The 17,948-nt window shown below is 39.6% G+C and overlaps 2 protein-coding genes across 5 annotated transcripts in view; one reads left to right on the top strand and one right to left on the bottom strand.

Moving 5' to 3' along the window:
- Positions 1-14,221, top strand: part of DNAJC24 (DnaJ heat shock protein family (Hsp40) member C24) — a 33,615-nt gene extending 19,394 nt beyond the window's left edge. Inside the window, exons 4-5 of the mRNA XM_072421859.1 lie at positions 13,158-13,226; positions 13,942-14,221. Of these exons, the coding sequence (XP_072277960.1) occupies positions 13,158-13,226; positions 13,942-14,087 (215 nt within the window). The 3' untranslated portion in view covers positions 14,088-14,221. The remainder of the gene's footprint in view (positions 1-13,157; positions 13,227-13,941) is intronic.
- A 477-nt stretch (positions 14,222-14,698) lies between these two features.
- IMMP1L (inner mitochondrial membrane peptidase subunit 1) overlaps positions 14,699-17,948 on the bottom strand; it is a 20,371-nt gene continuing 17,121 nt past the window's right edge. For all 4 annotated transcript variants that reach the window (XM_072421864.1, XM_072421863.1, XM_072421862.1 and 1 more), the window contains exons 5-6: positions 14,999-15,109; positions 14,699-14,865 (exon numbers count right to left, since the gene is read on the bottom strand). In XM_072421864.1, the coding sequence (XP_072277965.1) occupies positions 14,797-14,865; positions 14,999-15,109 (180 nt within the window). In that variant the 3' untranslated portion in view covers positions 14,699-14,796. The remainder of the gene's footprint in view (positions 14,866-14,998; positions 15,110-17,948) is intronic.

The raw sequence follows: 17,948 nt of genomic DNA on the forward strand, positions 1-17,948 counted from the left end.
AAATCAAAATATTTATGCGTGTGTGTGTTTATAAATGTATATACGTGTATGTGTGTATGTATGTGTATATATATATATATATATATATATATATATACACACGTATATAATATATGGGTTTTCCTTAGGCCTTTGGGAGAGAGACTTTGTTGGGTAGGTTAGAATTGAATGATTCATCTGTGCTAACTGCAACCTCTGCTGACGACTCCGGATCACAAGATACCCCCCACAGCAGCACAAACCATGTAGTTTTAATGCTATGCTGCTATCTAAAGCAAAGAGTTTGAATCAACAGAGATTTGCACAAAGAAATTACCAGATAGAAAGATCATCTAATAATATGGTACGGCCCCACTGATATGCTCTAGAATGGAGTTACATCACCTGAGCTAGCAGGCCATTGGCATAGCCGGGACTTTCTTCTGGAGATTAGTCCCTGGAACTGTCCATAACACAATGTTGCTTGAACTTATTCCTGAGGGTAGTTTGTTCCTCTGGGTCTGGTGCACTGGTAATATTTTGCAAAGCCGAACTCCAGGCAAGCTGCTAAATATAAATTGAGCTCTTTTACCTGCCAAAAGATTTTTTTTTAAATCTTAGGAAGACATTTGATCTAGATAGACCAGCCAGATTTGTGACCTCCTTCCAGTTAAGCAATACAGCTTGGTCAAGGACCTGCCCCAGCCTTTGAAAGGGCAGCGAAAGCAGCAAATCACTGATGTTGTTTACTTCAGTGGCAGAATAATAAAAATGGGAACCAATGAAGTGCTGCAGCTTGCCGATACCTTCTGCAGATTCTTCTCTGGCTTGATCTGCTGCCCAAACCCACTGAGGTTCCAAGCACCATGTTTTTTTGCTGGCTGGATTTGGGGGGAGGGGAAAACACATATTGTGGAAGAAAGCAACATATGTTCCCGTTTTCTAGCTGCACCAATATATATTTTAACTAGTAATGGGAAGGAATGTCCGGAACAGGTTCAGTGAAACCCTGGGGGTTGCTTCAGAGGTTGTTAGCAGTTTGTTGGGCAATGACCAATTTGTGTGACAATGACACCAATGATCTTTTTTGACTTTGGCATTCTTACCTCTGACCACCACACTAAATTACTGTGGATTTAGTAAATATAGACAGGTTTCCCGTAAGACCTGAATGTTATATCAAAGCTTCCCCCATGGTAAAAAAGCTAGAGAAACACTGACCTGGAAGGTTGGGAAACCATTGAACATTGTGCATGTTTTGGTCATCCATACCTTTCCCTAGTCCATTTATTTTTATTCGTATTACTAGACTTATTTTGTGGATTATATGATTTTCCTTTTACTAATTAGATGGTCACTTCCACATTTATGTGCAACATATCTACAGTGAAGGTCTATTGCAGATGATTTTAGAGCGTGCTGGAGAATTGTTTGAATTAATTCTTGTACCTGTTACCCTATGTAACTGTTGATAAAGTTGCTTAAAGCGGTGATATTGATTTTTAGAAAGGAATTGGGAAGACTGTAGGCAATTTTAGAATTCGGCAGATGTTTTTAACCGACAGGACGAAGGGTAGGCCTTGTTCTGAGCGTAAGAAAAAAAATATATATATATATATATATATGTGTATGTATGTATGTGTAATCTTGTGTGACTTTGGGGCAGCTATCACAACATTCTGCAGTCTCAATTCTATAACCTGCAGCTATCATTTGATATCTGGACAGCTGGTAAATCCTGTGTTTGATCATCTACCCTATAATATCAGCAACTGTGTGACAATCTCATGATCTGTGATGAACAATTGCTTTGAAAGCAATGGATTTTTTATTATTAATTCACCAATAAGAGGGATTGGCAGATATGGAAGAAGTTTTCAGGACATTTAAGTCCTGCCAACTTTGGTACTGGAAGAGTTAATTTGAGATCAAATTTTTGTAAATCAGCATCTCGCTTGCAATTTTATTTTTCTGCGCTCCCAAGAAAATAGCTTCTTATAACAGAGCCAGGCTGTTGGGAGCAAGAAAGAGGGAAAATATAGGTCAGCTCTGTCACACACAGGCCTCCGTTACATGATGTGATAGCCTGTCTTTCTGCATTGGCCTGGGGGTAGGAGTCCCTCAGTCTTCCATTAGAGCCTTCAATAAATGTATACCCATCCTCCTTGCTAATGGGAGGGGGACTCAATAATAGTGCATCGCCTATGGGGAAAACACTCAGTGGCACATTGCAGTAACACACTCTGGCTTTTCTCTCTTGCATAGCCACCATCGGCCTTCAGCCAGCCTGATAAAAAGAGAGCTGCCTCGGTAGACTGTTTACAGGATTCCATGCAATGCTCAATCAAAACTACCCCTGCCTCAGCCCTCCCGCTGATGCCATTTATGGGGTAGTGGGCATTGTTTTACCAGAGCTGGATCAACAGCCTACACATTGCACTTATCTAGCCCAGAGCTCCTTGCACATGCTCCTCCTATTGACAGATCCTTCTTTCGCCTATATGGGCCACCGTATACATGGTCTGATAGCTGCAAGCAATGAAATTTCTTGCAAAAGTTAGTATTTGGGGTTAATTAGAATTTATGTATTATATGTCATAACGAGCTGTTGAGGAAGCTATGGAGTGGTTTTGATGATTCATTGCTGGAGACATTTGCACGTCTATTTTGCACATCTATTCATGGACCCATGGCCTTGAAGAAATCGGTCCAGCAACAGGCTCATCTTTGGACTAATTGGAAATAGACGATTGATGGAAGAGATAACAGCTAAACATTTTATTCCATCAGTGCCCTAAACTGGTAGTTTTGGTAGATAAATGATATGACTGTGAAAGTCTGGGTAATTCCATACTACAGATAATGGGCAGTTCTTCCAGAAAAACTGTAATGGACGTTTTTGTACATTTTTTTTTTTATATTCGCATTTTTTAAATTTCTTAATATATAAAAATATATAAATAAAAATTCAACACCTGGTGGAACCATGCCATAGGACTCACAAAACCCCATAGCAGAAGTGGTACATCTGTCACCTTAGGGCACAACTTTGACTTTTACATTTCCACTTTCTTAGTAGGGATGAATTTCTCCAATAGGGACACAGACAGCAATTACAACTTCACAGATGGTCTAACCTTTCCTCACTCTTTCCAAACTCAGTAAAAAATGTTTACAGATAAAATTCTTCTTTTTCTAACATTGGCAAGGGTTATAAAATAAAAGGGAGGAATTGCATTGACAAGGTAATTCTAATTCATTTCAGTTTGCAGTTTCAACAGTAGTAAAACCATTTCTGGAACTATCTCAGCCCAACTACCAGAGATCAATGCTGCATTCAGTTTATAAGGATGCCCATAGGCAGATTTTGAACTGTGTGTTTTTAGATTGAGAAGTCATGCAAACCTCTCTGAAAATAATGCACAAATGAGGCAAAATACACAGACCTACCCCAGACGTATCGCTTTTCAGAGTTGCAAAGATCATATTTAGAACAACGACTAAGCAAGAGGTTCATAAATGTAGAAATTTTTTTTTGCATATCAGCCTTAGAAATTATTTAAATTACAAATGATAAAAGAAACATAACCAGCTATAGATATTTACCCTCCCTGGAGTGTGTCTCAACTCCTCTGAATCAAACTTTCTGCTGCTGAAACAGCATTTTAAAAAAAGAAAGGCGTTATTATGATAATACAACCAATCATTCAATGAAAATAAAATGATCAGGCTGAATGGAACTTGTGAACCAAAGTTCATTCATTGTATTGATCTAATGACCTCTTGATCAATACATTTTTGATAAATCAAAGAAGTTTGTGATTCAGTGGTAATTCAAATCTGTTAAATCCTTGTTATTTAACAGATTAGTAATTGTAATTTCAATCAATCTTTTTCAGTGAATGGCTAAATCTGAAACGCAGACACTATATTGTTCAGTATTTTAATTGAGGGTAGAAAACTCGCTTGCTGCCCATCTAAGGATAATGATATTGTCCAGTCAAAGGTAGCTTTTACTTTGCCTTTCTGTGTGTTTTGGGATTTTTAGAAACTAAAAAATGCTCCGGCTACAATCCAACCTTTTCTAACCTTTTGCCTTTGAAAGCTTTCCGCTTCTTGGAAGCTTAGCTCTGCATATGCCCAAGGTGTCATGGACATGCTCCATTGAAGTGTCCAACAGTCATGGCTTGCTCAGTGTAGAATTCAGAATGGCAATTGGCTTTTAATAGGTGAATGACGGTGAAGCTCAGTGAAAGAGCCACCCAATACACAGTATTGTTACACAGTACACAGAATGATGTCACTTTTTTGTGTTTCTGTCACTTTGACTTTAATTTTTAGGGATTTTGGAGTTTTTCATGATTATTATTCACTCTGAAAGCATTTCCATAGATTGCACACATCGTATCTCAGGCTTTGTAAACCATCCCACTAGGTTCTTGTTTTATTAGATTTGCATTTTTGACTGTAAAGTCATAAAATTGCTTCCTTATTACAGAATAAATCCAACAGATAAGCCTGAGTTTGTGGTTTCTACTTCCGAATCTTATTGAGTTTTATAAACCACAGCTAATGAAGTTCTCACCATTTCTGTTCGGACAAGGGCAATCCGTTACATCCTGGTGTAAATGGAGTGAATATTATTAGATTTTCGGTTTAATGAAATTAAAGAAACAACTTTTGTACTAGGAGTCTGATTTAATATTAAAGCTGAAATTCAGGCAACGCATGACATTCACTATTACAATATGTGTAATTCTGTCCGGCCACTGATATAAATAACAGCTCTGGTGGGTGACTGAAATTAAAAAATTGGTTGGCTGGTTGGTGTGCACTAATGAGTAGGGATGAGCGAGGAAAAAATTTCCTTGAACTTCCACTGGTTTAGCGAAATTTCAGCTAACCGATTTCGCAAAACCATCGTAAAAATCGAGGAAATTATAACAGGAGGCTTCACAGGATTCCCTGGGAATCCTCCTGTTTGCGATCCCCGGGGCACTAGAGGTAAATTAACCTCTAGTGCTCGGGGATCGCAGTGGAACTGCAGAAGAACACTCAATGGAGAAACTTGATTGAGAGTTCATCTGCAGTTCTACTGCGATCCCCGGGCACTAGAGGTTAATTAACCTCTAGTGCCCTGGGATCTTCTCAATGAATGTGGCCGTGCACTGTGTGCGATCCCAGGCACTAGAGGTTAAATGGGGACAAGTATCCCTATTCAAAACCTCTAGTGCTCCCTGATTGGCTGAGGAAAGCTTTCCTCAGCCAATCTGAGAGCACTAGAGGTTTTGAATGGGGAGACTTGTCCCTATTTTACTTCTAGTGCCAGGGATCGCATACTGAGCTGATCAACGAATTCAAGACTAAAAATAATGGCTATACAGCAAAAAGGATATGTGAGATTTTTTTTCAACTTGTTTCACTACTTGGAATACTTCACTCGCAAGGCTTTGGTGTGAGCTTATTGTTTCCCCAGTATAATATTATTACTATTATTATTATAGGTCAAATATACTTTTCTAGAGCCCTGTTTGCTGAAACCACAACCTCGCTGCTTGAAAAAATTTCCTTGAACTTCCACTGGTTTAGCGAAATTTCAGCTAACCGATTTCGCAAAACCATCGTAAAAATCGAGGAAATTATAACAGGAGGCTTCACAGGATTTCCTGGGAATCCTCCTGTTTGCGATCCCCGGGGCACTAGAGGTAAATTAACCTCTAGTGCTCGGGGATCGCAGTGGAACTGCAGAAGAACTCTCACTGGAGAAACTTGATTGAGAGTTCATCTGCCGTTCCAATGCGATCCCCGGGCACTAGAGGTTAATTAACCTCTAGTGCTCGGGGATCTTCTCAATGAATGCGGCCGTGCACTGTGTGCGATCCCAGGCACTAGAGGTTAAATGGGGACAATTATCCCTATTCAAAACCTCTAGTGCTCCCTGATTGGCTGAGGAAAGCTTTCCTCAGCCAATCTGAGAGCACTAGAGGTTTTGAATGGGGAGATTTGTCCCTATTTTACTTCTAGTGCCAGGGATCGCATACTGAGCTGATGAACGAATTCAAGACTAAAAAAAAATGTCTATACAGCAAAAGGGATATGTGAGATTTTTTTTCAACTTGTTTCTCTACTTGGAATACTTCACTCGCAAGGCTTTGGTGTGAGCTTTTTGTTTCCCCAGTATAATATTATTACTATTATTATTATAGGTCAAATATACTTTTCTAGAGCCCTGTTTGCTGAAACCACAACCTCGCTGCTTGAATACTGGTTTCCCCCATCACATGCAATGGTTCACCCCATCACATGCAATGGTTCCCCCCAGGAGAAACCACAATGTGCTGCAGGGGAACAGGTATTCCACAAACCTGGAAGTGTGAAATACATGCAGCAATGAGGGAGTAGAGAAGAGGTGGCATTTAAACAAACCAGAGGTATGTATATTTACTCTTTAGCAGGTACAGGTAGTCCCTGGGTTAGATATGAGATAGGGACTGTAGGTGTGTTCTTAACTTACATTTGTATGTAAGTCGGAACAGGTAAATTATTTTAAAAAATGCAATTGAGACAGATGTTTGTCTAAACATAATATTAGGGAGTGTGGGGTCAGTTACTGTAGAAAATCCTCACTGTGAGTTAATCACAAAGCAAAAAAAAAAAACTTTATGGAGCCTAGACATTTATTAACTTCTGGAGCAAGATGAGATGTGCTCTGATATCCAAAATGAAACAACTGCATGGTTTATTTTGGTCATTAAAGAGTTACAAGATGTTACAGAACAGCTCAGCTTATAAGATCACCAACACCCTCAGCTATGTTTAGCAAAAGATTTCTTTTGAAAGTCATGCAAACTGCCTCTCCCCCCTTAAAGCCTCCATCCTGCACACGAGCGAACAGGGAAGCCACATTGGTATCTAGGAGTCGTCCATATGTCAGATGTCCTTAACTTGGGGACTACCTGTATGTAATTCTGCACAAGTGATTCAGTGCGGGCATTTTTAAAAAAATCTTGTCATGCTGTTATTGTTGACCTATATCTAAAAAAAATTGTTGGCTGGTTTTTAATGCTCCCCTTCTGGCTTCACTGCTTACCTGGGACGAGTATGCAAATGTTTTAACTTGCATAGTACATGAGTTTTTTTTCATGAAACGAAAGTCAATTTTTACTTGTTTATAAAATTGTAGTGGAAGCAAAAGAACATAGATTAATCAACTTCTATACGGAGTTTGACCATCATATTCAAAGTAATACATTCATGAGATGTCCGCCACATTTAAAGGGGGATAAAAAGTCAATTTATAGAACACAGAAAATGTTTTGATGCCTTTCGCCTAATGGCTTCTTCAGGGAAGGTCACTACTGATAATAATGGCTATACTGCAAAAAGGATATCCATGTCATTCATTCTTACATTGTGTATATAAAGGGTATCACAAATATAAATTTTCAAAAAGGTAGGTAAATGTAATGTAATCCACTTACTGGTTCCTGCTGTCTTCAAAAGGCCTCAAAGGTAAATAAATCTTAATTCCAGATGGTAGCCTAAGGTTACAGAAATATTCCTATATGAAATATTATGTGAAATGGTTTGTTAGGGACCAATACTGAAAAGGCATGGTTCTATTTGAAGGATTGGTGTTTTTACTGGGGTTTATATATGAATCCTTTTTAAAGGATTAAAAGATTCTAAGAATAAGTACTAAGCGGAAATAACATAATACGTATTGCAGGCTCATATAAGTATACTGAATATAAATGTCTTATAGTATACTTTTTGTAAAGTATACTTATTTGAAAAATGATATTAGTAATAACCTATTCCTATATATACAATGAATGACATTGATATCCTTTATCTATCCTACTGCATAGCCACAATTACCATCTTGACCTCCCCTGAAGAAGCCATTAGGCGAAACACGTCGGAATTGAGACTTGTTTTCTATGCTCTTTAAATTGATTATTCATCCCTCAATAAGTGGGGCGGACATCCCATAAATTTATCACTGAATGTAACAGTCAGACTTTGCATTGAAAGGGGTTAATCTATGTTCAATTGCTTCTATAAGCCTATAAAACAAGTACCAGACAATCTGTTGCCTTTACACCTTTTGCTGTTGTGGAAGGTGTCTGGTCAGATCACTAGGTAACTTAGATGGACAGATGGTCAGGGATATAGGCGCCCCTTACTTAGCTGCCCGGTTAGAGTATTAGAGGGCAGACCACAAGAAACTGACCTTAATAATATGGACAACCAACGGAAACGTTTGTGCTTTCCAGATACACAAAGACAAGGTCTTGGGTACGCAACCCTGCTGCAGGACAAGTGTTTATCCTGCATGATGTGTTGCTGATTTCCCCAATGGTCCCCACACATCATGGACCTAAACTGCTAAAGTAGTATTATGACCACAAATAATCTTTAACCTCAAACTATATCTAAAGCTTACGTGATAAAACTTATCTTAGAGCCCAATTCCAGGTGCATGAGAACAAAAGGTGTTCCCAACCTTAGAATTTGTTTTCAGCCTAAAAAAGCCACAGCCTGAGTAGAAAAGCTTGTCTCCTGCCAGCCAGATGGGTGTTGGACCTAATGCAGGGATCCATTATGCCCCTTTCTATAGCTATGTACACATGTCAATTATTCTCATCTGATAATCGTTCAGGGCTGATATCAGGCGAGAATGTGGCATGAGTACAGCGCTCGTCGTCTGGATGACTGTCCTGGCAGATCCATGGACAAGGAATGACTGTAATGAAAGTGTAGGGGAGACCGCAGCGGCTCTGTCGATCTCCTCTCTCCATAGAGCAGAATGGCGCTGTTTGTACACTGCTTGTTCATGCACCGTGCAGTTTTTTGTTGTTGGAACGGATCCTGAAAGATCCATTCTAATGGCAAATATTGCACGTGTGTACCCAGCCTCGCCTGGGGCTTTCCAAAAGGGGGTTGATTGCAGAGCTATAGGTCTAAATTCAGGAACTGTGCCATTCCTCTGCAAGGAGACCACTGCTTCCACACAGACTGCATAGGTCTCTTTAGCAGCTTCTGGTAGGGGACAGGCTTTCCTGTGGCTGCTTTAGAAAGACAATAAACACCCCTTGTTTTGATGCAACTGGAATTTTATTTAGTTGATTTGAACTAAACTTTCAATTAGATTGTAAATTCACGCTCCAGGCAAACCAACAAACTATAGTTAATCCGTATACCCCTGCCAGTCTGCACTGCTAGCTCCTGCCCTTTCTGAAGCTTTTTTGCAGCCTGTCCTGTACATGAGTTATGCAGTGCATTATGAGACACGGCTCAGCATATAACTGGACAATGAAGGAAAGGAGTAGTGGATTATCAATAAGATCAGTACTCTGCTCATTACACCTCTCAGGATAATGTATATAAAGGTGGCCATCCATATAGGAACCCATATCATTGGTCATAAATGATTCATCATTGATTAAACTGCTCATTACACAATATTTCTATGTGCTTTGTGATCAGCTAAAATAATGATAATACAATAAATTTTTTATAGATGTTTATATAATACAAATATATCTAATAAATACATTTGATCCCCTAGTGGATATTTGAGCAATCAACAACACTGAATTGATATGACGGACTTTATAACCAATGACAAGCTCACTAACCTGATTGAAATAAGGGGTCCCTGGTTTGTGTGTTTTTTCTTTTACTTTGATCGGCTTAGTCACATGGAATGATTGGTTGAATGATCATATTGATGTGTGTGGCCATAATTACATGGACAGCTATTTTTCTTCATGCCGTAGACTCTGATTGGTTTACACTGGTGCTCTTCCCTTTGTAATTTTTGTGCCAAGGATTACCAGAGGTTGATTTCAAGATCCAATTCAGAGAACATCGCTTGCTACTAATAAAGCAACCTGCCGATAAAATAGGTTTTGGATTGACCAACCATTTAAGGATCCCTCCATATTTTAGCTCCATTGTTATTTTTGGCTTTCAGCCACCCTAGCATCTCGGATTTCCGGCTGCAGAAATATATAGTTTTTCACGCCAAGGAAAACACGCGTACGTTTGTGAGAATCCATATTAATATATTTCACCTCTCATCTGCGAAGTTAGTCAACTGTTACAATAAAGGAACAGCTTCATTCTTTTTTCCCCCTTCTATTCGCTACATATTTAATGTAGTGTAGGTGTTTAGGATCTATTAAGGACAGCTTTATTGATCCTGTCATTTCCTAAACCCACTGATCTTTGTAATTACATTAATCAGACGTGCACCCGATGGCTTGCTCCCCTGAGATCCATAGTTTAGACCCCCGGTAAAATGTGGTAATGCAGAAAGCGATATCAAATAACTGTCCCATTTCAGGCTGTGTAATATGTTGCTAATTAATGGATAGCATGCTTAAAATTGTCTTTTTTAAGTGTTAATTACATTTTCTTCACCAGTACTTAAGGGCAGTTAAATGAGCTGTTTCATTTGCCCATAGTTATTATTCACAGTGAAGTGCTATTATTTGACTTGTTACGTCCACCAGCTTGTTATGGCCAATTATTATGGGAAGCCACATAGTAAAATTATTGTCGGGTGTAGAGGCTGTGTCACCATTCTACTTAATAATTTTTCCATAGGATTGTATGTGCATTTCATACACATTATTCACCTATAAAAGCTTCCCTTGTGTAGACATGTAAAAGCCCTAAAAAACTTCTACTGGGCACCACCATCTTGGACATGATGAGGTCAGCAGACTTGGAGCTGTCTTTCAAGTAACTTGCTATAGCAGTGTTTCCCATCTAGGGTTCCCCCAGAGGTTGCTGATGTCCCTTAAACAGTATTCACCCCACATTTTTTTTTTTTTTTACGCTGGTTGGGAGGAAGTTGTAGGCAGGTGGTGGCCCCTGCATTGTAACCCAATTTTTCAATAATCACACAGAAACAGCTGGGTGGTTACTTAAAAAGTGCCAGGTGGTGTTCCAAGCTAAAAGGGACTGGAAAGAACACTGCTTAAACAAGGAACAATTTGTAACTCCAAGTTTTTTGATACTAATGGTCCTTTTGCCCATCTGTAAGGATGATGTTCTCCGCAGTGTACAAGGTATTCCGTGCACTTACCAGCATGCTAAAGCACTGTGAGCTGTGGGATTTGTCAGGGGTCCCCAAAGCCCCCAAAATTCATTTGAAGGGTTTCCTCATCTTAAAGATGTTGATAAATGCTGGTTTTTGGTATTTATGTAAATCAGGGGTTCACTTTAAAGTGGAACTAAACACATTCCCTGGACTCTGGGTACAACATACAAGTATGCACAACCTATTTGGACCTTCTGACCTCCCGCCCTGCTCTTCTCCAGCAGTGTGAATTCTCCTCTCCTATTTATTGCTCCAGCACTACCAACGCCATCTTCTCCCATTCTAATATAGGCCAGAATTAACAGCTTTCTCGGTTGGTCATGTAGGGATGGGGTAACTTTGATACAGCTGGATCAGAATATACTGTGAGTGTGTGTGTGTGTGTGTGTGTGTGTGTGTGTGTGTGTGTGTGTGTGGATTTTATTTTATTGCAAAAATGGACAATATTTTTTTTTTTCCCCCAAACATAAAAACCTACAGTCCTTGTCTTCTAAAATTTAGAACAGTTCTTTACTTCTGCAGTACTTGGTACAAACTGGTAAAGGCCCCACATTATCTTTTTGATATTAAATGTTGAGTTCTAGCTCGTAACATTGTGCCTTGCTCTTAAGCAGCTTTTCTCCTCGTAAAACATCTTTCCAGAATGAAAACTGTAAAGAGTATTATTGGTGAATTGGAATTTTGGAATGTAGTAATTTGCCATGTGACAGCCCCTGCTGCTATAATTGGGGCCCCTACCATCCTACTTTGTCTTCAAATTAAGAATTCACTCACGGGATGCAGATGGTGACGCAGTGTGAAGTTATTTTCAGCACAGGACAAACTTACCATTAGAAGCTGTTTCAAAGAGTAAAATTAAAAACGGTGTTTAGTCATTAGTCTCTATGGAATACTCCACTTGAGCTCCTGCCAATGTCTACAAAGGCACAGCAATAACACTCATACCTAGTCTGCATTAGAAGAACATGAATTTATCAACCCCCTCCAGAATCCCAGCCCATGCGTCCATTTCCTCCACTGCACCCCGTTGATTGTCCACAGAGCTAAGTGAGCTTAAATGGAAGAAATGCTCCTTGAGGATCCTGTAACTTTAAGGGTTTTTATCTACTTGGTCATAATCAAAGGCTCAACCAAATGCGGAAGCAACAGTTTCAGGACAAGTACCTCTGTTATTCTGCCTTTCTAATTGGTATACTGGTCAGCAATGCTGGCTTGATCTCAGCCACCTATGGGCAAGTTATTAGAGCACTTTGAAAGCTTATGGGCTCAGCTTAGTCTACTTTTCTGGTTTGTGAGAATGAAAAGGGCAGCAGAAGGTGACAGCGCTGAGCATGGGGTTACCAAGAGCCACTGGCCCACCATAAAAAAAATGTTTTACCCACTTTTCTATGTCTCAGTTTGTAATGTGATTACTTTATATAATGATGTTTTAGAACCAAGCAAATATTGAACCACCTTTCACTAAAACTTTCTTTAAACCAGTTTTACCATTTTTTTCTAAACCTTTGCCTAGAACGCTGCCTCAGATCTGCATAAATGAGGGGCTAAAGAAAAACTCACCAGCATACCATGACATTGGGGCATTGCCAGCCTCTTTGTGATCATATTGATAGAAAAAATAAATAAAATGCCCTCGGTCTTGATAGAAATCACTATATATATATATATATATATATATATAGTTTGTCAACTTGGACCTCAAATATTTGCCAATCTTGTGTGTATCAGGACTTGGGCTGGTGCATTTCTTTTTTTCCAGGGGAGTTCTCACATTGATTGTCAGAAGCTGTAAGTGTTCCAGAGAATGTTACATCTGGGGGGGTAGTGAGAATGGACCAGCTGTGCAGGCAGTTGGTAGTTGCTGGAATAGAGAGGTACATTAAATAAGAAATGATGTACCCCTACTGGAGCAACCTATACCAACTGCCTGCACATCCAGTCCTCAAAAGTACTACTTGTAATGGAAATTCTCAAGATTACACAAAGTCAGTTATTAAGCAAACTTGATATGTGGTATTTACCTGTACATTCGTTGACAATCATAAGATGCTTTTCTTCTCAGAAACAGAGATAACGCCATCATGCCATGTGGACAATCAAATTACTTTGGAGGAAATGGAATGGGAAGATGGTATGTATACATTATAAAATTATACCTCTAAAATCAGGAATGGAGAAAATGTCACTTTTTTGGGGAGGTGAGGGGGCATGGTTGATAAATAATAAAAGCATGCAGCATTAATTTAGCATTTTAGAAAAAAAACGTTAGAAATGGGCACCAAGAAGGGAAACTAGGGCCACACTTACAGAAAACATCTGATGAAATAAGTATGTAGGCGGTCATTGCTTGTGGTATTTTAAAGGCACTGACCTGTAACAAGTATGAAGTAGGTAAAGTCAGCAACCCTAAATGCATACTTGTTCTGTAAAAGTTTTTGCAACTACTTTGAAAGTCAGCATTACCAGACAGCATTTTCAGAAGAAAGCAGCAGTAGCAGTTTTTGGGTTTCTCTGTACTTTTCTATAAATTTGCATACAATGCAAAATATTTCTCACTTTGTTCAGCTAGTTTTGTGATACAGACAACACAACTATAAGGCAAGCCAGGGCTGGAATTTTCTTGCAGACAACAGTGAATATGTATTGCAGTCTGAACACTCCCAGCCTGTGATTGGCTAATAAGTTACCCAGTTTTGCATTACGCTCTGCTACAAGTATGTATTATTAAATTTTGGTAAAATGTAAAGAGATTATACAGAGATTAACTGGTCAGGTGAACCCCACTACTAACTAGTTGTAGTAAAACTTGTGTTTACCTTCATACCATATTTTTTCTTTTGTAACAGATGAGGAATATTACTACTACACCTGTCGCTGTGGAGGAAAATATATACTAGAGAAAGAGGACTTAGAACAATTGTTGCTAGTGAACTGTGATTCTTGTTCTTTGGTTATAGAAGTTTACAGGAGCTGCAAGGACTCAGGGCAATAAAATCTGCCACACTAGGGTCCAAACTAGAAACTTGTGCACAGATTCCAACTACATAAAGAAATTGCTTGTTTACAACCATTTTTTGTACATAGTATGGATGCATTTTTTTTTTTTAATAAATGTTGTTAAATTGCCTTTTCTGTGTTTGGCGTTATCATTTACACAATATTTAATAACAGCATGCATATTCCTCATTTCATCTGAAGACCTTTCCTAGATACCAGTGCATTCCCCCCCCCCATATCCTAACACATGCCTGCCATATCCCTGCTAGCTGGGTATGCCTTCATCTTCTGCCATTTAGCTTCAATAAGGGTTCAATGAGTATCCAGGGCAGGGGAAGAACATTGAAGATGGGGTGGCTGGGGTGTAAACAGCTGTTGGACAAGATACAATTCCCGTGAAGACTGATTGGCTGAAACATTTTATCTAAAGATAAAATATAACCTAAAGACACAAGATAACCTAACCCTTACCAAAAAAGATGAGGGGAAAAAACCCAAATTCAGGTCAAACACTAGTTCTTGTATCTTTGGGCTCTATATTATAAAATAGGATTTATATTTGCTTGTCCATTCATAAGACAAGAAATGACAACCATAAAACAGTCATTAAAATTGCAGAATTTATTAGAAATTATTCTAACAATAGTATAAATAACTAATCTTCTACAGAAGAAACTAAAAACTATTAGGTACAACCACTATGGTCATTTATCTTTTAATATCCGTCCATTGGGGCTCTCCTGAAGGGCTCCCAAAGTGCTGAAAGGCCATATCTGAAAAATATCAAGCATGGAAAATAAAGAGAAAATTACCATATTAAACCATTATATAAACTATGGATTTAAAGTCAAAACATTTTATCTCTAGATAAGTACCAGGTAAAGATATTTCCTGCTTGTAACTTACCCGAAAGCAAACTCTTCCTCGTATAAGGGCGTAGGGGACCGGACCATAAGTTCTAGAATCTGTAGAGTTTTGTAAATTGTCACCTTCTAACCAGACATGGCCTTTTGGAACCTGTAAATGAAGTAGTGGGAAACATGTTACTTTGGATCATGTGATCAATATCTAGCATCAGCACCCTGAATGTTACACTGGAATCCTTTGTCAATACTGCCCTTTGAGATAAGACAGACATGTGCTGCACATGGTGTGTACAGAGCACAACCGTCGGATGGGGCCTGCTTGATAAACCTACAAGCAGCACCTTAACGCAACCCAAGATTGGACATGGCAAATTCCAATAGTAAGGTACTAAGTGAAAACAATCTATGGAGGAGGATGTGGAACAGAATCTCTCATCGGCCAAATATGCTTGTACACCGTATTCCAGCTATTTCTCATGTCAGTAGAGAGAATATGAGGAGGGGTAGGACTTGCAGTGCCAGGCAGTAGGTGGTAAGCAGTTTTGGGACCTCAGTCTGTTAAAAGGTAACTAAAGGTCATGCGGGGTCCTGGCTAGTGCTCAGTAGGTGCTCAGCTACAGCAAAAACACAATGATTTTAAGTTCATAAATTCTCAATTCCATAAGTGATACTTATATTTCATGCTAATTCTTTGGTTTAAGAGTTTACCTTGGGTCACTTTTGGAGTTCTTTGGGCTTTAACCTCCCTGGTGGTATGATTGAGGATTTTTAAATGTAAAAGCGGTAGATTTAAAAATCCTATTTATTTTAAGTTTCCCACCCAGTCGCGCCTACCTGCCTTAACGGTCCCACCCTTCAGCCTAAGACTCACAAGCAGATGCCCGGCTGGTATCTGCTTCCCCTGGCCTTGCATCCCCAAAGTTCACACGCCGGGCATCGCCAGGATATGCAGATGCACGGGCTAGTGGATGCATCGCTGGAGGACGCAACTGGAACATGGGGACCAGTTAGGAGTTTTAAAATCCCTGGCAATTCTACCCAGAGTGTGGCTCGGGTATACCGCTTTTGGTATGGAAAATCCACCCAAGCCTCACTCGGGAATACCGCCAGGGAGGTTAAAGAAGTTACAGCACCAAAAATAAACACTGACTGTTTAGGCATCCCGGTCAGATTTCATACTTGGCACAAGAAACCTAGTAAAGTGAGGACAGACCGCTTGGTCTGCATGAAAATGGACAGCACTTGAATGGCTTGTCGTCATTTACAGGTTACATGAACAGGTTCTCTTCAACAGTGCAGACTTTTGTTTCTCCAGGACCTGCTTGTTCCAATCAGAATTGGGTAAAGCCTGTATTACCCCCCTGCATATTTCTTCTAGATCAGGGACTTACTAGGTTGTGAAATTGTCAAACAAGAACAACCACCCAAAGCCTGCAAGGCAGTAATGGCAGCTCCTTCATATCTCCCCTCACTAGGTAATGTAAAAACAAAAGTGGAAAAAACATATGATAGGAATCCAGAGACTGGGATGGTTAGGTCATTAATTTAATAGACTTCAGAGAGGTCGTTAGGATGTTGAGTGGAATAGAGCTCTTGTGTCACAGTAGCAGCATGGAGGGGGCAGACACTCGTCAACATCCTGAGGCCACAGCTAAGGCCGGACCTGTTAGTGGGCTTCTGATTAGCTAAATGGTAATTGACTGTGACACCAATTACACATAATCTCATCATTTTATTGGAGTGGGCTTGTCAAACTTCTAATTAAGATCACAGTTCAGTCTATGTGCACACAGGATCCACAACACACTGCCATCATGTCCATCAAGAAGTCTTTGGAAAGGCTTTTTACGTCGGCTAAATTAATGAGTGTGACCTGCAAGCTGGGAAGTCTCATTGGGATGTCTGCTTAAGGGTTAAACGACAGTGCAAGGTCCTGGTGGTCAGGGTTTCTTAAAGGAATATATTACCTTCTTCGTGGTTTTCTTTAATGGTAAAATGACCAGCTTAATAAGGGACCAATATAAGTATGCGTTTTTTAAATTGTTCATTTACATTATGTCATAATCCCACCCGAGGAAAGCTATGGCGTCAGCGATTGAGGATCTCTGTTATATTATTCTCCAAGACATGCAGTAGTCAGAGGCAATAGTGCCTAAGATCTCACAGCGGATATACAGCTACAATGCTGGAAGCACAGGAATGCCCATACTGACCAGTGGGCTCACTGCTTTTTCCCCCGGGGAGAATTCAAGACAAAAGTTAGTTTAGTACATAAGCACAACTACAGTTTCTTAATGATCCCTTTACCATAAGAAGTCTTTACTTTTTAGATCCACTTTAAGTTTATTTTTGCCCCTTCCTTTTTTTGCCCTCTTTGAATCCACAACACCTGCACAGCCAGGTTTCCGTCTGACCCTACCGTAGTCCATTCCGTTCTTAAGAATGGAGTGGGGAGTGGCAAACAAAAAGAGACAGGCTTCGGGAGAACTTAATCTGGCCTGAGATAATATAAGTAAATCTTTTCTTCTCAGCTATCCCTACCGAGGTCTATTTAAGTGCTTCCCACTTTGGAACAAGCAACAAATGTAATTGCCTCGTCGCCTGCGGGTGTTCATTGCACAAAAGCGGCTTTTGTGGCTTAACCACAGGTGTTACCTTTCTTGATTAAAATGAAATATGATGAAAGGCGACAGTAGCAAATGACATATACAAGCTTGTAATGAATTGTACTTATTTGATTGGGTTCCCAGCGGGTTGTTTATAAGTCACATGACCAATGCATGGGCCATTGTTCAACCTCAATGCACACAGAATCCGTGCGCAAGGTTTCCAAAGCTGCATCCACTTCTTCTGGGTTCACATGGGGCATGGTATCTAATTATACCAACTGCGTGCCTGCTGGACACCCTGCCTAATATTTACATATTAGAAATTCATTTTTTTTTTAGGAAGATGACAAGCAGTGTTCTGAAGTGACCTCACCTTGCAGC

This window comes from Pyxicephalus adspersus, chromosome 9 (genome assembly GCF_032062135.1).
Source record: "Pyxicephalus adspersus chromosome 9, UCB_Pads_2.0, whole genome shotgun sequence".
NCBI classification, from domain to species: Eukaryota; Metazoa; Chordata; class Amphibia; order Anura; family Pyxicephalidae; genus Pyxicephalus; species Pyxicephalus adspersus.